The sequence below is a fragment of the Delphinus delphis genome, chromosome 10 (assembly GCF_949987515.2).
Source record: "Delphinus delphis chromosome 10, mDelDel1.2, whole genome shotgun sequence".
Classification (NCBI taxonomy): domain Eukaryota; kingdom Metazoa; phylum Chordata; class Mammalia; order Artiodactyla; family Delphinidae; genus Delphinus; species Delphinus delphis.
Genome location: NC_082692.2, coordinates 76,607,547 through 76,627,742, shown reverse-complemented (window position 1 = coordinate 76,627,742; position 20,196 = coordinate 76,607,547). Strand labels below are relative to the sequence as shown.

The window sequence follows — 20,196 nt, the reverse complement described above, 5'->3', positions numbered from 1 at the left end:
TGATGGCACAGTGGTTGAGAGTCCACCTGCTGATGCGGGGGACACGGGTTCGTGCCCCGGTCCGGGAAGATCCCACATGCTGCGGAGCAGCTGGGCCCGTGAGTCACGGCCGCTGAGCCTGCGCGTCCGGAGCCTGTGCTCCACAACGGGAGAGGCCACAACAGTGAGAGGCCCGCGTACCACAAAAAAAAAAAGTCACAATTTCTTTTCCTTTCCAGGGTATGCTGGCGGTAGCGTATATAAAATCCCTCATTAGATACATTTTAATGCTTCCACCTATGGCTCAATGGATAGACAGGACCAGAATCAATGGCAAATCACCTCTCTTCATTCTATTTATATTTTTTCATGCTTCCAAGTTTGTAAAAATCACAATTTACATAGAAAAATGAACACCTAAGAAAGAGCACTTTCTGGGACTTCCCTGGTGGCGCAGTGTTTAAGAATCCGCCTGCCATTGCAGGGGACACGGGTTCGAGCCCTGGTCTGGGAAGATCCCACATGCTGCAGAGCAACTAAGCCTGTGCACCACAACTACTGAGCCTGAGCTCTAGAGCCCGTGAGCTACAAATACTGAGCCCATGCGCCACAACTACTGAAGCCCGCGTCCCTAGAGCCTGTGTTCCGTAACAAGAGAAGCCACCACAATGAGAAGCCTGCGCACCACAACGAAGAGTAGCCCCTGCTCACCACAACTAGAGAAAGCCCGCACACAGCAATGAAGACCCAACACAGCCAAAAATAAATAAATAAAATAAATAAATTTATAAAAAAAGAAACAAAACAAAAAGAAAGAGCACTTTCTGCTTCCAAGAGGTTTCTAGGTATCTCTCCCCAGCTCCCCTGCACGAGAGTAGCAAGATCCCAGAGCTCAGAGTCTCCAACATGCCACCTCTGTGCTGCTGCTGCTTGGGACCTTATACTCCCTTCTCTGCCTGGACAACCTCTATGCACTCTTTAGGTCTTCATGGTCACTTTGTCTGCAATGCCCGGTCTATATCCCCAAGTCTAAGTTAAATCTTCTGCTGCTCTCCACTCTTCTTTTTTTAAAATAATTTTATTTATTTTTGGCTGCGTTGGGTCTTTGTTGCTGCGTGCGGCCTTTCTCTAGTTGCGGCGAGCAGGGGCTACTCTTCATTGCAGTGCGCGGGCTTCTCATTGTGGTGGCTTTTCTTGTTGCGGAGCATGGGCTCTAGGCACGTGGGCTTCAGTAGTTGCAGCATGCAGGCTCAGTTGTTGTGGCGCACAGGCTCTAGGATGCACAGGCTTCAACAGCTGTGGCTCGTGGGCCCTAGAGCGAAGTCTCAGTAGCTGTGGCACACGGGCTCAGTTGCTCTGCAGGATGTGGAATCTTCCCGGCCCAGGGATTGAACCTGTTTCCCCTGCACTGGCAGGCGGATTCTTAACAACTGCGCCACCAGGGAAGTCCCTCCTCACTCTTTAATGTAATTACATGCTTAACCATATATCTCTCCTGAGTGTCTACAAACTCAGGGAGGGCTGGTCCACGCGTGCTGTGCTTTCTCTGTGCCTAGCTTCATGGTGTACTTAGATGAAGCACTTAATAATTATGCACAAAAGGAACAAGCAGTGACTGTAAGAAGTTCTGAGCATTTTTAAAAAAGTGAGAGGACCAAGTCATCAACTTTTTGGCAAGGTGATGAGGAAAATGTCTTTGGAAGGAAGATGCGACCTCTGGACCAGCCATAGGAGACACCCCTAAGATCTTCCTTCTAGAGACAAGCTGCTATGCCTTCGGGCACACCTCGGCGCTCACAGGGAGGCCGCTCTCGCTGGGATGCTCTAGCCAATGACCACACCTGGTAGGGCTGGGCCAATGCTGCCCAACAGAGGACTCCTCTCACGGGCAGTCTTGGCCCTGGCGTTCTCCAAGGTCCCAGCCAAGACTTTCCCAGAGCTGCCTTCAGCCAGTCCTCCTAGGTTCCCTCTCTTTAGAGGCATCAGAGCTGCACTGGGGTCCCAGTGCTCTCCCCACCCACTCCTTCTCCCTCTCCTCTTTATCCTTCCTGGGCAGTCCCTCCCTGCCAAAAAAACTCACCTGCACTTAAAATTCCATCTTGGTGTCTGCTTCACAGAGGACCCTACTGACCAAATGCCAATGGTTGGCTGGTGGGACCAGATTCCTCCTTGCCATTTCAGCTAAAGGAACATACAAGATTCTTCCTAGGGAGGTCCCTGGTGGTGCAGTGGTTAAGAATCCGCCTGCCAACGCAGGGGACACAGGTTCGAGCTCTGCTCCAGGAAGATCCCACATGCCGCGGAGCAACTAAGCCTGTGAGCCACAACTACTGAGCCCATGTGCCACAACTACTGAAGCCCACATGCCTAGAGCCCATGCTGTGCAACAAGAGAAGCCACTGCAACGAGAAGCCCACGCACCATACAAAGAGTAGCCTCCGCTCGCCACAACTAGAGAAAGCCCGTATGCAGCAACGAAGACCCAACGCAGCCAAAAAAAAAGAAGAATTGTCTGAGGAGATAAGATCCAAACTGAGACCTGAAATAATTAGAGGGAGACACACTTGCTCTTAGCTGAGGGAAGAACTTTTCTGATATAGGAACCAGCAACAGCAATGTAAAGGCTGGAAGGGGTAATGCTCCAGGCAGGCTGGAGGGAGAGGGGGTGGCATTCACCTCCCTTCCAGGTACCTCAGGGCTGGCCTGTGTCTGTCTGTCTTCACCAGTACATCAGCCCAGGGCTCACACCCACTGGGCGTGCAACACTTTTGCTGAATAAAGAAGTAAACTTTCTCAGAGAGGCTAAGGAGGCAGCCTTAGTTCCAGCTAGTGAGTGGCAAAGCCGAGATCCCCGCTGCAGCCTGTCTGGCTCCGAAGCCCATGCTCTTTCCACCCTAAGACCCTAATAATGCCTGCGATGGCACATGGAAGAAATTCTCCCCCAGAACTGCAGGGACTCCCTCCCGGGCTAGGTTGCTGTGTTCACAGAGCGACTCTGCAGTTCCTCACCTCACCTTGGCACATGTCTGGGCACCCTTTGTGGCGTAAGTTACTTAACATGATCAGGATAAAAGCCAGACGTTAGAAACCTTGATCTGAGCTCCAGAACTGGGCACGAGGAATAATTCTCGGGCCATGCCAGCCGCATGGGAGCAAACCAAGAGCAGACTTTTACCAGAAGACTAAAGTTGAACAAAACATGCCCACAAATAGGAATGCTCACGTCTTCCTGTCAAATACCAATGATTAACAAGCACATTCACTTGTGTGTTAAAGAAAATATATGCCCTCCCCTCCCAGGAGATAATTATTTCTCTGTTATACTGAAATAAATGTTCAGTTCTAAAACTTCAAAAAAAAGAAGTGAACTTCCTTTGCAGTAACTAATTTTTGCAGGTCTCCTCTGACTTTTCAATTAGGAGGTAGAGTTGAAACCTCATCCTGGGCATCTCTGTCATCCTCCCAGTAACAGGTAACATATTCCTGCATATAACTGCCTCTTAGAGGCTAACTGTGGATAACGAGGAAGGATTACACGATTATGCCAGCGCACAGGTCATGAACCGAATGATCACTATGCAGTGAGTTTACTGCGATTTGGGGATTTGGGGGCTAAAGGAAGCCTACTGCTTACCTTTAACATATGAAATGTCCTGCAATGATCATTGTGGAAATGAGATTACACAGACCCACTCAAATGCCATAGCTGACGGAATGCTTCCTCTCAGGCTGAAGAAGAGGTACCTGTTTTGAAGATTCCAGAACTCCTCGTAGGGTGATTGTATTAAAACAGCACGAAGAGCCAGGGGGAAGGAAGATCTATCCATCATTTAGTATATTTCAAACTCCCAACCTCATAATCTATATTATAGACTGGAATTCCAAGAAAGTGTTGATGAACTGAGAGTTCCCAGGCACCTTCTGGGAAGGAGCTCAGAGAACACAGCGTGTTGCCCATAACATCAACTTTCTGTGCATTTTTGAGGCTGCCCAGTGCAAATTTCCCTATGCCTCACACCCACCACTACTGCTATCAACATCAAATCACAAAGGAGCAGACGGTCTAAGTTTTGGCCAAAGTGTTTTATTCCCTTGGCAAACTTCCATGCTACCTACTTCCCAGCTCTGCGTGAGGAGATTTCTTCAGAGATACAAACGAAAATTGGGAAGCAATGGACGTTTTCTACAGTGAAAACCTCAATGAGCCGTTTTCAGTCCCCCTATTTTTCTACTTTCACTAGGTTTATTATTGCTGCCCGCTGTATGATTGAACAGTTGTAAGGGCAAAACGATCCAAAATCCTACCTGCTTCCACGGAACACTGATAACTGGTTTTGTTTCCCTGAGAAAAAGCGAGTAAGATGTTTGTTAAGCTCTGCAGAACTGGCTAATGTCAAAAGACATCCTCCCAGAAAGGTGTGAAGATATCTTTATCATAGCTGTGGAGATGAAGGGGAGATGTAGTAAGGTTACTAATGCTATTTCTGTCAATGTCTTTGGAATTCTAATTAGATTATTCAAATCTTTCAAATCATTACAGTACCTCTCATCTCCACACCTCCCTGTGACAAGGGTACTTTTGAAATTAGAGGATCCTGATGTCATAGGTAATGACGCATCGCCAATAATCAAGTTGCAGGGAAATTCCTCCAATAAAAAACAGTTGGGTAAGACAGAACCCATCTATCTTACTTTCTCTCCCCGTTTTATGCTTGAGGATAAGATGTCTGCTGCACAGAACACGGCCTAGCATTTTCCATTCTAGTAGCTGATGGTACTTGCTCACATGCGGCAAAGTTTAATGACTTGTCACGGCTACTTAAGTTTTTTCCCCCTACATCTGAGGGGCAAATCAAGAAATTCATAAATGAAAAGTTACTTGAAAAGGGAATAATTTTAGGATAGATATGAGGCACCTGGCAGGTTCAACGTGTATGAATGGTACATCTTAGGATGTTCTGATTTATAACACGTGAATTCCGAGTGGTACCTGAAGAGAAACAAATTGCTTACTGTTAACCCAGATCCATTTGCAGGTAATAAATGGATGTGCTCTCTACCCATCAAATAATGGGCCTCATGCCGTTCAACATCAGTGGATGTGGAATGGGTGTCATACTCCATCCTCTGCAAGATAACCCATTCCTTTAGGTGGAGACCTTAGCCCTTCACATCCCAGCAAAAGGAAGTGCACGCAGCTTACTTACCATGATGTACGACGCCCTTCAACCCATGGATAATAGGATCCAGTGCAGAATTGTCCCTTGGACTGACCTATATGTAAAGGAAACATGGTTGGTTAAATCTATTCTGGCATCAGACACAACAGTCTCAGTTTAATCTTCTAAAGAGAAGGCGGGGGAAATAGATGCTATCTAGCAAGCTGCTTGGGTCTCACATACACCATGGCTCTCGCCAAACACAGGAGATTTATGACATAATAAAACCAAGTGAGGATGTCTAAATCAAAAGAAAGAAACTTCTCAGAATACATTAGAACAGGAGAGAAATACCTCAGTCCTAGCAAAATCTTAAAAAGCAAGCAGACTATCCCCTTGCTTTGTTTTATTAAAAGTAGACCCCAATCGGCTAAAACATCATTGAAAGTCATCAGGGAGCAATCCGTCAGTGATTGAATATTTCAATACCTTTTTGGGATTATGGTTTTTTCCTCTTCTTTTTAAAAACGGATCTGTTCCCTGCCGGCTTACTCTCCTTTTTAAGGATCCCGATTCCCTGTGCCTTAACTTATGCTCAAAGAGACATTTCTAAGAGTCACTCGAGCAGGGAAAATGTAGAGCGGAAAGGAGCTCGAAGAGACAGTGTCTCCAACCTCCCTTCCCCGCTGGAGTATTTTTTTACGTTTTATTTTTACATTTTTTAATTTTGGCGGTGCCACAGGGCTTGCGGGGTCTCAGTTCCTCCACCAGGGACTGAACCTGGGACGCAGAGCAAAAGCGTCAAGTCCTAACCGCTAGACCACCAGGGGCCTCCCCTCCCCCACCCCCCGGAGTTTTTAATCTGCCGAAGAAATGTCAAGCCTCTTTGATCTTCACCCTCACGCCTTCCCCTTATGTTCTGATACTACTCGGTATAAATTCTCATTCTTGTCCTTTCTAGAAGATTAAAATTCCACCAGCATATTATAATTTTGGTTTTTAAGTTCTTTCTTTTAGACATATTGAAATAGCTACAAATGAAATGATTTTGCTTTCAAATAACTCAGGAGTGGATAGCAGAGGAAGCGAGCCGGGTATAGATGCACCAGGACTGGCCATTAATCAATCATTTAGGATCTTAGGTGATGAGTATCAGAAGGGTCATGATACAATTTTCTCTACTTTTGTGTATGTTGAACTTTTTCCAAATAAAGAGTTTCCCCAAATCCATTATCTATGGTCAGCATATCTCCTAAAATATTTTCCCCAGGGTGTTATTTACATTTAATCCACTTCTAACACAATAAGGTTGAGATACTGACGAAACTTTCAATGGGTAGCAAGACCCAACTTGATGTTTCCTGGTTAATCCAGATGAATCCAGGGCCAACTTAGGTTAAGTTTTAAGGTAGCTGAAAAATGGCCACACCCCTTCCTCCCTTATAGATCCTCCCTGTCTGGCTGCCAATCCTAGTTTGCTCTCTAATAATAAGTCATACTTCACAATTTCTTTCTCTCTTCTGCCTCAGCGTCTCCAAGTTAAAGCAGTGGTTCTCAACTGGAGGCATTTTTACCTATCTCTCACTCCCCATTCCCACCCAGGGGATATTTGACCATGTCTGCTGACACTGTTGGTTGTCACAAGTAAGGGTGGAAGGGCGAGGCTATTAGCATCAAGTGGGTAGAGGCAGGGCTGCTGCTAAGCATCCCATAAGGTTCAGAAGAGTCCCCCAGAGCAATGAATTATCTGGCCCGCAATGCCAACGATGCAGAAGTTGAGAATGAAAAACCTGGATTGGATGCTCTATGAGTTAACAGCGATTACATATTATTGTCTGGAGCCCTGAGTTACGACTAAATTCAAACACAGGTGTCATTAGTATGGGGTTATGTTTATAGACTAATAAAATGAGGTGGAATTTGGTACTACATTGTAAACACTACAAGTACTACAAAAAAAAAAAAGTATCAGTGTATCAGATCACAATGATGGATTTCTGGAAGTTGCCATGAGTGTAGCTCCAAAATTGCCCGAAAGGAAGCTCAAGCCACTGGTTGAAGCACAAAACATTTCTGAAAGGCAAACATCCACAGAATACCACAAAATGAAAAACAATCATATTTGCACCATGGCACAGACTAATCAAAAATTTTAAAACATGACCAAAAATGGAGACACAACTCAAGAATGCAAGGTAAGAGAGTCTACCAGTAAATGGCCAAACTTCAAGTGACAGAACAAAGTAAGAGCCCACAGAAATATCTCATATCAAATTGAAGTTACAGGCAAAAACACGGTCTTCTTTCTCCCATGTCCAGATTCAGTCTGCGAGACATGTTAATGCCAGTTCAACTACCTGAAGTTACTTTAATGTACGTGGGAAATAGCAAAATGGCCACAAACTCCTGCCATCCCTGTCACATGCATCTTGGCAATGTGATTGGCCACTCCTCCCATCAAGAGCGCACATCAACCTCTCCACTCTGTGAAACTGGGCTTGGGGATTTCCTAGTGGTGCAGTGGTTAAGAATCTGCCTGACAATGCAGGGGACACGGGTTTGAGCCCTGGTCCGGGAAGATCCCACATGCCACGGATCAACTAAGCCCATGCACCACAACTACTGAGCCTGCGTTCTAGAGCCCGCGAGCAACAACTACTGAGCCTGTCTGCTGCAACTACTGAAGCCCGCGCTCCTAGAGCCCATGCTCCGCAACAAGAGAAGCCACTGCAATGAGAAGCCCGTACACCTCAACAAAGAGTAGCCCCTGCTCGCCGCAGCTAGAGAAAGCCCACGCACAGCAACGAAGACCCAACGCAGCCAATAAAGAAATTATTTAATTAAAAACAAACAGACAAACGAACTGGGCTTGGCCACATGCTTTGGCCAAAGGGACAGCAAATATGAGGCAGGGAGACGCTTATACAGGGATGCGAATGCAAGGGTTTATCCTCTCTTGTTAATCTTTGAAATCCTGAAACCACCAGGTGAGGAACTCCAGGCTAGCCTACTGGAGGATGAGAGACCACAAAGAGCAGACACATGCAGTCCAGGCTGAAGCCATTCTAGACCCACCAGCCTGCCAACTACCAGACAGGAGAGTGAGTCCATTTGAGACCATTCAGCCTCAGATGGACCACCTGCAGTCTGCAGAGACCAGCCAAGCTGGCCTTGACCAGAAGAACCGCCCAGCCAACCTAAAGTAACAAAGTCATTGTTGTTTTAACTAATTGGGATCATCGATTACAGAGCAAAATTTAGCTGAGTTTCATGACTGTGTACAGAGGTGGAAGATGGGGACAGGCTATAATATCAATACTTTTCTTAACCAATACACTTTGCTTATTTAAAGTTTGTCTTGAAAGTTTCTCAGTGAGATGCCACCATCACAAGGCACAACATCTACCATCAACCTGATCAACTCATGTGCTTCTACAAAACTGTGTTAACCCCTCCTCTACCATGGCAACATTTCACGGATACTGATTTTTGATCCCAACTGTGGGGGGATGTTTTGTAGTCAGGAGGGCACTTTAATACATTTAGTCTCATCTGATGATGTGAAACTTCAAGGAAACTGTTCCTAATCCTCTGTGACTTACATCCACCAATGATGCCTGTAGCCCAAGCAAAAGGAAAATAAGCTGATAACCTACTCCATCTTCAATTTCTGGTTGCTTCTGACTACACTATCTCTGTGCCTGATTACTCAGTCCTGGTCTCATTTGAGCTCAAGAGCCTGACCCTAGATTCTAAGCGATTCGGAAAGTGAAAAGCCTTCTCCAATGCCCATTTATCTCCACAGCCTCCACTGCTGGTTTATACGGCTGGGGTTGAGAAGATGGACAGAGAGAGAAAGAATAATGGAGATCACTGGCTGGTCAAAGTAACTTACTAATAATACAGAGCCTACTCTCCAGTTCATGTCTTGGATATAAACCTCAGGGTTAGAATCCAAAGAGCATGTTAATAAGTGGGTTTGTTCCAGAAAGGCATAACCCTAACTGAAATATTCCCTTCCACTCACTGCCTCAACCAATTTGCCACGTAAAAAAATCCAGGGGCATAACCTAAGCAATTTGGGCAGCTTTGAAATATGCCTACGGAAAGGGTGTAGCAGCAACCCTTGTTTATACTCCAGTCTCTGCCCTGGGTAGAGGAGGCCAAGGGGTGGGGAAAAACTGCCATTTTTAGAGCTCCAGTGTCCTCACCTGTGAAATGGGGATAAATCTCATAATGTTATGAGAATGAAATGCATGAAGCTTGGAGTATAACGCTGAGTACAAATGCAACATTCAGGAAGGGCTGGATATGACAGGGCAACAACCCGACCCAAACGTTCAAATGTAAATGAATGTCAAACAACAGCAGTTTTATCCCTGAGACTTCGCAATGCACTTGGCTCTAAAAGCAATACCTCCTTGAGTTCGAATTTCAGATGATCCAAATTTATGTTTTATTTGACATCCACTCCCTTTTGTAATATACTGCTCCTGCTAAAGCCACAGGAGGAGTTTTCGTAGCTCTTGAAATCTGCTTCCTTCCACTTTAAGATCAAAGGAGTTACTCAGTAATACGGAAAGGGCAGCAATTGCAAAAATGAGCTTAAAATGGACAAGAAGAAATGGACACCCCTTTCCCTGCAGAGTTTGTGCTCTCATTGCAAAACATAGCTTAGGGCACTTCCAATACAGATGCAACAGAGGGCTCTGAAATGAAAGCTTTTAAGTTGTCTTTGGATATAACCAAAAGACAAAGAGACATTAGCAATACAGGAAACCATGTAGGTTTGGGCAAAAGGCCCAATTTATATAAATGCTGATGAAATCTAAACTTCATAAAATTTTTTTCCCAAATAATAGACATAAGGATTCAGCCAACTATCAATTTAGTAACCAACTTACTGATAATCTCTAGAGATGTGTTGATAATCCAGGCTCTACAGGCAGACAGACATTTATTCCTGCTTGAAGCAAAATGACATGAGGCAGAGAAGCCCCACCAGACTGTGTGTCTGCATTCGGATGTGCTGCCGTTTACTTTTCCCATCCACGGTGCCATGTGGCCCTTGACTTGGATCCTAATAACCTTCCATCTATCAAGTCCTGGCCATCTGCTAAATAGGATGTCCAAGACAACCTAGTTGCCTTGAAACTGACATCGCCAGCTGCTCCTTTGGTCCTATAAATGTTGTATCTAGCCAATACCCTCTTGCGGGAAAAAGGATTTATGCCTGCTGAGGGTGAATGGCTACACCATTAACCACAGCCGCGGGGGAAAGTGACAAACAGCAGGACCAGAGATTCTGCACATCCTTCCTGAGTTGCAGAGATGATGATCTGTCCAAGCTGATGGTTAGCAGGTAACTGTATATTCAGAAGCTAAAGTGTTTATCAGGACAAGGGCAAGCACTTCTTAGGAGGTCTGATTTCAGATCTGATTCTTCTCTTCTTCCACAGCTCTTACCTAAAGAGCCATGTAGCAAGGATGCTGCAGCTTCTTTCATTCTGACTTCAACACCTTGGGTACCACTCACCAGGTTTTAGTTCAAGTTGCTGTCAAGCAAAAACCATTCATAACTTGGCTGTTTTACAACACTGCATTTCAGTTAAGGCTTCTCCAGAGACAGAGCACCAAACAGATTCCTTTATTAATAAATAAATGCTTGTCAATAATTTCAGAAATATGTCTATATGTTCAAGAAGATAAGAACGGGACTTCCCTGGTGGTCCAGTGGTAAAGAATTCATCTTCCAATGCAGGGGACGCAGGTTCGATCCCTGGTCAGGGAACTAAGATACCACATGCTGCGGGGCAACTAAGCCCACGCGCCACAACTGCTGAGCTTGCGCGCCTTCGATTACAGAGCCTGTGCGCCGCAAACTGCAGAGCCCACCCGCCCTGGAGCCTGTGGGCCACAACTAGAGAAGAGGAAACCTGCAAAACACAACTAGAGAGAAGCCCAAGCACCACAAGGAAGAGCCCACATACCGCAAGGAAAGATCCTGCATGCCTCAGCAAAGACCCTGTGTGCCGCAACTAACACCTGGCACAACCAAAAATAAATTAAACAAGTAAATAAATAATAAATAAATCTTAATTAAAAAAAGATAAGAGCATCAAACTAGTAACCACTGATCTATACTGAAAACATCATTCTTTGGTTGGCTCTTCTTTTTATTTTTTTATTTTTTAATTTTTTTGTGGTACGCGGGCCTCTCACTGCTGTGGCCTCTCCCATTGTGGAGCACAGGCTCTAGACGCGCAGGCTCAGCGGCCATGGCTCACGGGCCCAGCCGCTCTGCAGCATGTGGGATCCTCCGAGACTGGGGCACGAACCCGTGTCCTCTGCATCGGCAGGCGGACTCTCAACCACTGTGCCACCAGGGAAGCCCGGCTCTTCTTTTTCTTTTTCTTTTTTTTTGTTTTTTGCGGTACGCGGGCCTCTCACCGCTGTGCCCTCTCCCGCGGCGGAGCACAGGCTCCGGACGCCCAGGCCCAGCGGCCATGGCCCACGGGCCCAGCCGCTCCGCAGCATGCGGGATCCTCCGGGACCGGGGCACGAACCCGCGTCCCCTGCACCGGCAGGCAGACTCCCAACCACTGCGCCACCAGGGAAGCCCCGCGGCTCTTCTTTTTAATACTCAGAAATCTGACTTTTCTTCTTGTACACCCTATCGTCTCAGTTTCTAACGCAGAAATTTCTTTTTTCCCTTTTGATATCCCAATAACATTTTCTATTCTCTCCGGACCGTCACTGCTGAAGTGGGATTGCAAACAGAGGAATCAGAGGCATCGGTGCATTTACCACCCCAAACTGCCATGGCACAAAGTCAAAGAGAAAACAGAGACACGATCCAGAAGGTGTAATGGCCAATGAAGAAGGAGCTCTGTGAGGCTGTAGGACTTTCTATGAAACGAAGGATTTTCACTTCCCAATCAAGTAACAGCAAGTATGGATTTCTGGCCAGGAGGTTTGGTTTAACTTCAGAGAATGAATTTCCACAGTCGTAGTTAAGCACGATCTAATAGATAATGCAAAATATCACAGACGCATCTCACCGGAGAAGGAAGAGCTCCTGTCAGAGGGGAAGGTCACAGTCTCATATCATCATCTATATTCCAGCACTTGACAGGACACACACACTCCTGGGACTGGTTTCCATCAGCAGGTGAGAAAATTCCTAATTCCTCAGCCATGGGAAGGGATTAACATGAAAAGGCAACACAATTATAAATGCTAATAGGATTTGTCCTCCTCACTTCCAATGGAACTTGAGCACGGACATGGCTTACTTCCTGTTAATTCATAATATTCGTGGAAACCAGTCAATTCACAAGTTATCCGTCTCCAGATAATTGAAATGCACGGCCAGAGAAGGCCACAGAAGAAATGAATTGAATGCTCTTGGTCTTCTTAAACTGACCATTCTCTATCCCTCTGCCCACACCTCTCCAGCTCACCAGAGGGGATTTACCACTTAATTGTCAGACTTGGCTTGGAAGAGTCTATTACTGGAAAAACCAACCCAGCAGGGTGATAGCAAGGCCCAGCAGCAAATCTGCGCAAGTGCAGATCTTGCCAGCAGCAGTCATGCCTATTGTCAATACAGGTGATTTCTCATTTTCATGAGGATCAAACTGCCTTGGGCTGGGTATACAGTGCCATTTCCTCTGCCTCTGGACTCACTCAACACTCAATTTCAAAGCCAAAGCAGAAGAGAGGGAGGGAATGGGCAGACCGGGGCATCTGACCAATGGAACTTCCATAGGGGCCCACATGGTGATTTTTGTCCTTCTTTGTCTTTTTAATGCATTGTGTTTCAGAGCCAAGAAGATAGTGGGGAAGCGTTTACAGCAGTTTAGGACAGGGTGCCAGGGCCTGCCTGTCCCACCCCTGCCAGTCTTCTCGGTGTAAAGGTTGCTCTTGAACAGGGAAGAAGCAAAAAAAAATTCCAACCTAGCAAAGTGTGACCCAGAGTCTTAAGCTACAGCACAAACCATTTCACACAGATATTGTCATGACCTTGGAATTAAACAAACAACAAAAAAGTTGGGAAGCCTGGGGCAAGAGAAGCTTATTTCAGGTTCAGTGACTCGCTGGCACGTTTCTCTCGATTCAGTGTGGCAATGCTGGACAATGTTGACTTTCTCTTGTTAATAATCCTGCCACGCACTGAAAAGCCCCAACAATATCAAAGGCTTGGGGGAGAAAGCAGAGCTGACTGCTTCCACGTGTAGCCGGTGACTTCAACTGAAACACATTAGATGTGAACCCTCACCCTTGCTTTTTCATTCCCTCCAAGCAAAAAGCTGCTCGGGGCACTCCATTTACAAAAGACTCGGGAATCCAGAAAGCATGATGTGGGGACTGTTTTAAATCCCCACCACGTATGCAGCAAGAGAAACATGAGAGACAAAGCATATCAGATCAAAGGGGTCGCCAGATTGATCCTCCTCTTGAAAAAATTCCTCCTAAGGAGTAGGTAAGGGCATCATTTTGGATAAACCCTAAGTCCAGTAACCAAGCATCCAGATGGCATATGAAGGATGGGGGAAGACTATGTAAATATCATGTAGGTATATAATATTAATATAATTTAATATATAAAATATTAAAACAAACCTTGCTCATCTTATATAGAGAGTATGTGATAGGGGGTAGAAAAGATGATAGGATGTCTTTAGTCCAAATCATAAGAACCCAGCTCTTAGGCTCATTCACGCAACAAATATATGCTGAGTGCCTACTGCATGCTGTGGCAGGCTGACTCTAAGGTATCCCCCAATGGTTCCCACTCCAGGTATTCAGGCCCTACAAATCTCCACTCTTTGAGGCTGGGCTGATCTAGGGGCCTATTTTATTTATTTATAATTTTTTTTTTTTTTTTTTGGCTGTGTTGGGTCTTTGTTTCTGTGTGAGGGCTTTCTCTAGTTGCGGCGAGCAGGGGCCACTCTTCATCGCGGTGCGTGGGCCTCTCACTATCGTGGCCTCTCTTGCTCTCAGGCTCCAAACGCGCAGGCTCAGTAGCTGTGGCTCAGGGGCCTGGTTGCTCTGCGGCATGTGGGATCTTCCCAGACCAGGGCTCGAACCCATGTCCCCTGCATTGGCAGGCAGATTCTCAACCACTGCGGCACCAGGGAAGCCCTATTTATAAATTTATTTATTTACTTCTGGCTGTGTTGGGTCTTCATTGCTGTGCGTGGGCTTTCTCTAGTTGCGGCAAGCGGGGGCTACTCTTCGTTGTGGTGTGCGGGCTTCTCATCGCGGTGGCTTCTCTTGTTGCGGAGCACAGGCTCTAGGCACACAGGTTTCAGTAGCTGTGGCACACGGGCTCAGCAGTTGTGGCTCGCAGGCTCTAGAACACAGGCTCAGTAATTGTGGCGCACGGGCTTAGCTGCTCCGTAGCATGTGGGATCTTCCCGGACCAGGACTCGAACCCGTGTCCCTTGCATTGGCAGGCGGATTCTCAACCACTGTGCCATCAGGGAAGTCCCAAGCGGCCTATTTTAAACCAGTAGAATGCGGCAAAGGCAAAGGGAAGTCACTTCTATGATTAGGTAACGAGAGATTCTCATCTCCATCTTGCTAGCAGACTCTCCCTGGTGCCTACTGGGCTGTGAAGTAAATAGCCATGCTAGATGGGCAGGTATGGTGAGGAACTGAAGGGAAACCGAGGTCCTCAGTAAAACAGCCCTGGAGGAACTGAATTCTGCCAACAACCTAAAGTGGGAGTGGGATAGATCCTTCCCCAGCTGAACTTTCAGATGAGACACCAGCCCGGCTGACCCCCCGATTGCAGCCTTCTGAGAAACCATGAAGCAGAGGACCCACAGAAACTGTGAGATGGTAAATGTGTGTTTCAGGTTCTCAGCTTCTAGTAATTCGTTATACAGCAGTAGATACTCACATGTCAAGAACTGGGCACTGGGATATGATACCGGACAAGTCATAGTGCTTCTCCTTACAAAGCTGAGAGTCTAGTTCTAGCTCCCACAGAGGGGATGAGGGCCCTGGCTTCTGTGAACAATCCACACTTCACCACTGTGCTCACTCTGCATCACCTATGAAAAGGTACTCCCTTTCCTTCTGAATAAACCCTGACCACTCTTAGACCTGAGCTGCTACGTTACATCACAGCTTCTAGAGTTTGAGGGGAAGCAATACGTTTAGAATCCAAGTTCCAACCAGGGAAACGTGGCAAAAATAATCAGCAACCTCCAAGAGGAGCCAATGATCACTGATCCTCAACTCTGGGGCAAAGAGTTTTCAGTAGCTTTTCTGTTTAAGCAAACATAGAAAAGCAGCAAGTTGCAGCACCAAAGCTAACGCCTTCTTAATGAAAGCTGTCCCTGGGCAAGGTGCACAGCAGAATGCACAGGCGTGAGCAGCTGTTATTCCTGAGTCATAGCAAGCACGCCAAGTGCAAACTAATCACACAGCCCAATGCTTTTTTTTTTTTTTTCTTTTGGATGGGGTATTTCTACTCTCTGCTTCATTTGGAGCCCTGAATGATTGCTCCTATAGTGTAGTCTCTGAAGACTGATCAAGTATCAATCTAGTCTCCCAAACAATACCTCACAGGGCATTTCCTATTCTAAATCATGCATTCATGGGAGGGCTCTGGTGCCTGATACTATAAGGGGGATTTATGCTCCCTGTCACTGTCCTTTAAAATCATCGTGTTAGGGCTTCCCTGGTGGCGCAGTGGTTGAGAGTCCGCCTGCCGATGCAGGGGACACGGGTTCATGCCCCGGTCCGGGAGGATCCCACATGCCGCGGAGCGGCTGGGCTCATGAGCCGTGGCCGCTGAGCCTGCGCGTCTGGAGCCCGTGCTCCGCAGCGGGAGAGGCCACAGCGGTGAGAGGCCCGCGTACCGCAAAAAAAAAAAAAAAAAAATCATCGTGTTAACTCTTCCAAACATCCCACTTCATCCACCAAGAAACCAGTGAAAACTGTTTTCAGCAGACATTGTTAAAGCTGTCAGTGTCTGGTTAAAGAGCCTTCGGTAAACAGTGTTTTAGGGGGATACAAAAAGATGATTTAAGTGGACCAATGTCTTCAAATCCACAAATTAAAGAAATTCCCTTTAAGTAAGTGATACGTCTAAACAAAGGCCAGCCCCATCTCAAGGAGGATACAGATCAATGCTAACCTAACAGTTCAGCTTTGTATTTAAAATGCACCTCAGTTCAACAGAGGATAAAATTAAATTGCAACAAGCAAAGACAAAATCTTTCCCAGCAGGTCTTGATTGATAGAACGTGCCATTTGCAGCAGAACAAAATGGAAAACCAGAAAGTTTGTTCCGAGGAATCACTGCCTCACTGGGCCAACTTCCTCTTCTTTGAGAAAATAATATGACTTCTTCGTAGAGCATGTAGTCTACTTATTTAAGCAGCAGTACTCAGGATTTTTCAATTCCTCCAGCAGCTCAGTTGGAAAAAATGGCTCCAGTGGGGTATAAGTGCAGGTAACATTTAAGCAGGAAGAAGCTTAGCTTATAAAAACTGCCATTGACAATAACCTGAGAATAAATCACTCCTTAGAAACAATGCAGGTGGATCTCCTGTACTTGAATGTGATGAACTCACCTGCAAAAGCAACCTGGGTTTCTAAGACTAGTGCAGGGTTTCTGAAACCAGGTCGGTAGACCCAGGTTCAAAAGTTTTCCACTTAACGGCTGTGTGATTATGGGAAAGTTGATTACAATCCCACTGTGCCTCAATTTCCTCATCTGTAAAATGGGGATTACTCCCCCATAACCTCACAGGGTGGTTAAGGGCATTAAATGAATGTTTAGCCCAGTGACTAACATATTCAAGATTCATAACAAATGTAGATAGAGTCACTCTTTCCCCAAAGAGGCCCCATGACCAGGCACACACAAAGACATAAATACAACTCTACTTCTGGTTACAGACAGACCAACAATTTGGGGGTTCCAATCTAAATTCAGTCCATCATGACCTCCATGCCAAAATTTCATTTCATTAAAATGGTACCATCTTTCAACCCAATAGACCAATTGCCAAAACTTGGAATTATTTTGATTCCTCCCTTTCTTGCCCCACCTACATATGATTCATCAGGAAGTCCAGAGAGGGACTTCCCTGGTGGTCCAGTGGTGAAGAATCTGCCTTCCAACACAGGGGACATGGGTCCGGTCCCTGGTCGGGGAACTAGGATCCCACATGCCACGGGGCAGCTAAGCCTGCGTGCCAAAACTACAGAGCCCACGCGCCCTGGAGCCTGTGCGCCACAACTAGAGAAGAGAAGCCCGCGCGCTGCAATGAAGAGCCTGCACCACAACGAAAGGTCCCGCACGCCTCAAAGAAGACCCCGTGTGCCGCAACTGAGACTCGACACAGGCAAAAAAAATAGTCCAGAAGATTCTACCTCCTCAACATAACTTGAATTTGTCCACCACCTCTTGCCAGCTCCTCCATTCTGACCCTAGCCCAGGCCACCACCACCTTGAACCTAAACAACCTCTGACCGCCTCACCTAACTGGCTTCCCTGCTTTCTTTACTGCACCCTCCAGGAAGTCCTTCTCTACGCAGCAGTTACACCAGTGGTCCTCCCCTGGCTGCCCACTGGAATCCCTTCTAATCAGCTTTCAGAAAAAAACACAGACAACAACAGTGACAAAACGCTGTTCCCACTGACCTGAGGTGTGGCCTGGGTGCTTAAAAGCTCTCTAGGTGAGTCTGAGAGTCACTGAGAATGATCTTTTAAAAATTAAATCCAATCACAACACAGGCCTGCTTAAAAGTGTTCCAAGATCTGGGCCCAGGCCACCTGTAGGTTCTTATCCCACAATAATGATATAATAATAATAATTCTTTTTATTCCCATGGTTCACTACAGTCGAGCCTCATTGTCCCCCCTCCTCTTCTTCAAACACCCTGAACACTTCACTGCCTCCAGGCCTTTGCCCCGCTGACCCTCTGCCGAGAAGGTTCCTCGTTCAGCTCTATGCCGGGCAGGTTCTCACTTTTCAGACCTCAGTCCAATATGACTCAATCACAAAGCCTTCCCTGAGCGCCCATCCAAACTGGCCCGTCCCATGTATTTGCTAACCATCACTCTGTTTCGCTCCCTGCAAGCACCAATCTCTGCCTGTCATCACCTGAAGGTGAGGTGCAGCCTAGGTGGTTGGTGCATTAGAGAAAATCCAGGCTGGAGGGTCCTTGAAATTCCAGCAGGTCAGAGGTCCTCATCCCCTCCAAGTGTCACCAAGGTACCACCTGTGACACCTGCTCTCTCATAGCAGTTACTATACTTCACTTTAATGACCTATTTAAACACCTGCCTCCTGACTGGGCTGATAGCTCCCTGAAGACAGGGCTCAAACTTTCAATGATGAATTGAAATTATAATGGAGTAATCACAGTTCAGGCATATAAAAGTGGAATCGACATACAAACGTATGGACACGGAGGGGGGAAAGTGGTGGGGTGGTGGTGGTGGTGTGATGAGTTGGGAGATTGGGATTGACATAGATACACTAATATGTATAATATGGATAACTAATAAGAACCTACTATATAAAAAAAATAAAATACAATTCATAACTTCAAAAAAAGAAAAGTGGAATCAGGCTCTCATTGAGGATCTGGTCTCAGACACATCCCTGCACCACTGAGAACCTGAACTTTCTTTGAACTGCACCAGAGCCATGGACACCACCAGGCATATTCAGAATAATACCTGCCAGCTGCAGACTGATGGTCATAAGTTCTCCCCTTGTGACTATGCAACCATTTCGACCTCCCAACCAATCCTCACTTAACAAGCACCCTTACTTCTTGCCAGCTCCAGTTATAATTCTTGATAAACAACTCATGTAACCAACTGTAACCTTACGTATTTTTGCCCTTAGAAGCCTCCTCCATTTTGTAGCCCAGTGGAACACAAGCCAAGTGTTTCCTGAATCTGTGTCTCAGGCTGCAGTCCTACCAAACCCCGAATAAATCCCTTTTTATTTCAATCAGGTCCCTGTTTCTGAAAATCTGGTTAACATTTTATTTAACTTGATTTTATATCACCAGCTCTATCTTAGTGCCAGCAGAGAGTAGGCGCTAACAGATGTTTTCTGAAAAGCAAAACAGGTAGCTATTAAAGAGGTAAAGAAGGGCAAAGAAATAAGGAAGAAAGAGTTCAAAGAAAACTTTAGCCGGGATATCTAGAGAGCTGAAAAAATTCTGGTATTTATGTCCAAAGAATCTGATTCAAGCCCTGGTTGTATGCTGGCTGTGTGACCTGAGGTAAGTAACTTAATCACTCTGGGCCAGTGGATGATGACTCACACTTCCCAGACTGGACCTGCATGGGTAAGATGAAAGGATGTGTCTAACAACAGGTACTACTCCCCACAGCTTAGAGATCAGATATTACACTGAGATGGGCTGTGGTATTATTTTCTTTGAAGGGACTCTGGAGGTTTTGCAAGCCAAAAGCAAATAATAATAATAATAACAACAACATAATAATACGAGGAAGAGGAGAATTAATAAAGGACTGCTAAGGCAAGTTTCCTGCCTTCTTTTTGAACAGATCCTAATTTGCTCCTAATTAAACACAGTCTTCAAAGTCACGTTGACTTGGTTCAAATCAGCCTCAGTTTCTTCAATCTATGAAATGGAGATACTAACAGTATTTCCCTAACAGAGCTGTTGAGACAGTCAAATGAGACAATCCACATAAAATACGCAGCACAGTGCCAAGCACATACAAAGAATTCAATACATTTTGAATAGTAAATATTTTTTGTTAAATTATCAGTGATGAACTTCATCCCTTCAACCATCTACTCACCCATTCATTAATTCACTAACTCATACACTCAACAAATATTTACTAAGCATCTAGTAATTTCCAATGCTTGAACTAGAATATATTTGACTGCAGATATATCTATCAGATGAACAAAAGAAAAAAAGAAAAAAAGAGAATGAAAATTTTCTGTCTGTAATGTCCTCAAAGCCTGTGAGTTATATGATATGAGTATCAGCAGTTATAGTATTAACACTATGTTAACGAGACTTTGAGTTT

The 20,196-nt window shown here is 45.7% G+C and overlaps 1 protein-coding gene across 3 annotated transcripts in view; it reads right to left on the bottom strand.

Moving 5' to 3' along the window:
* Window positions 1-20,196, bottom strand: part of PTPRG (protein tyrosine phosphatase receptor type G) — a 725,910-nt gene that overhangs the window by 168,842 nt on the left and 536,872 nt on the right. For all 3 annotated transcript variants that reach the window (XM_060022819.1, XM_060022820.1, XM_060022821.1), the window contains exon 6: window positions 5,187-5,253. In XM_060022819.1, the coding sequence (XP_059878802.1) occupies window positions 5,187-5,253 (67 nt within the window). The remainder of the gene's footprint in view (window positions 1-5,186; window positions 5,254-20,196) is intronic.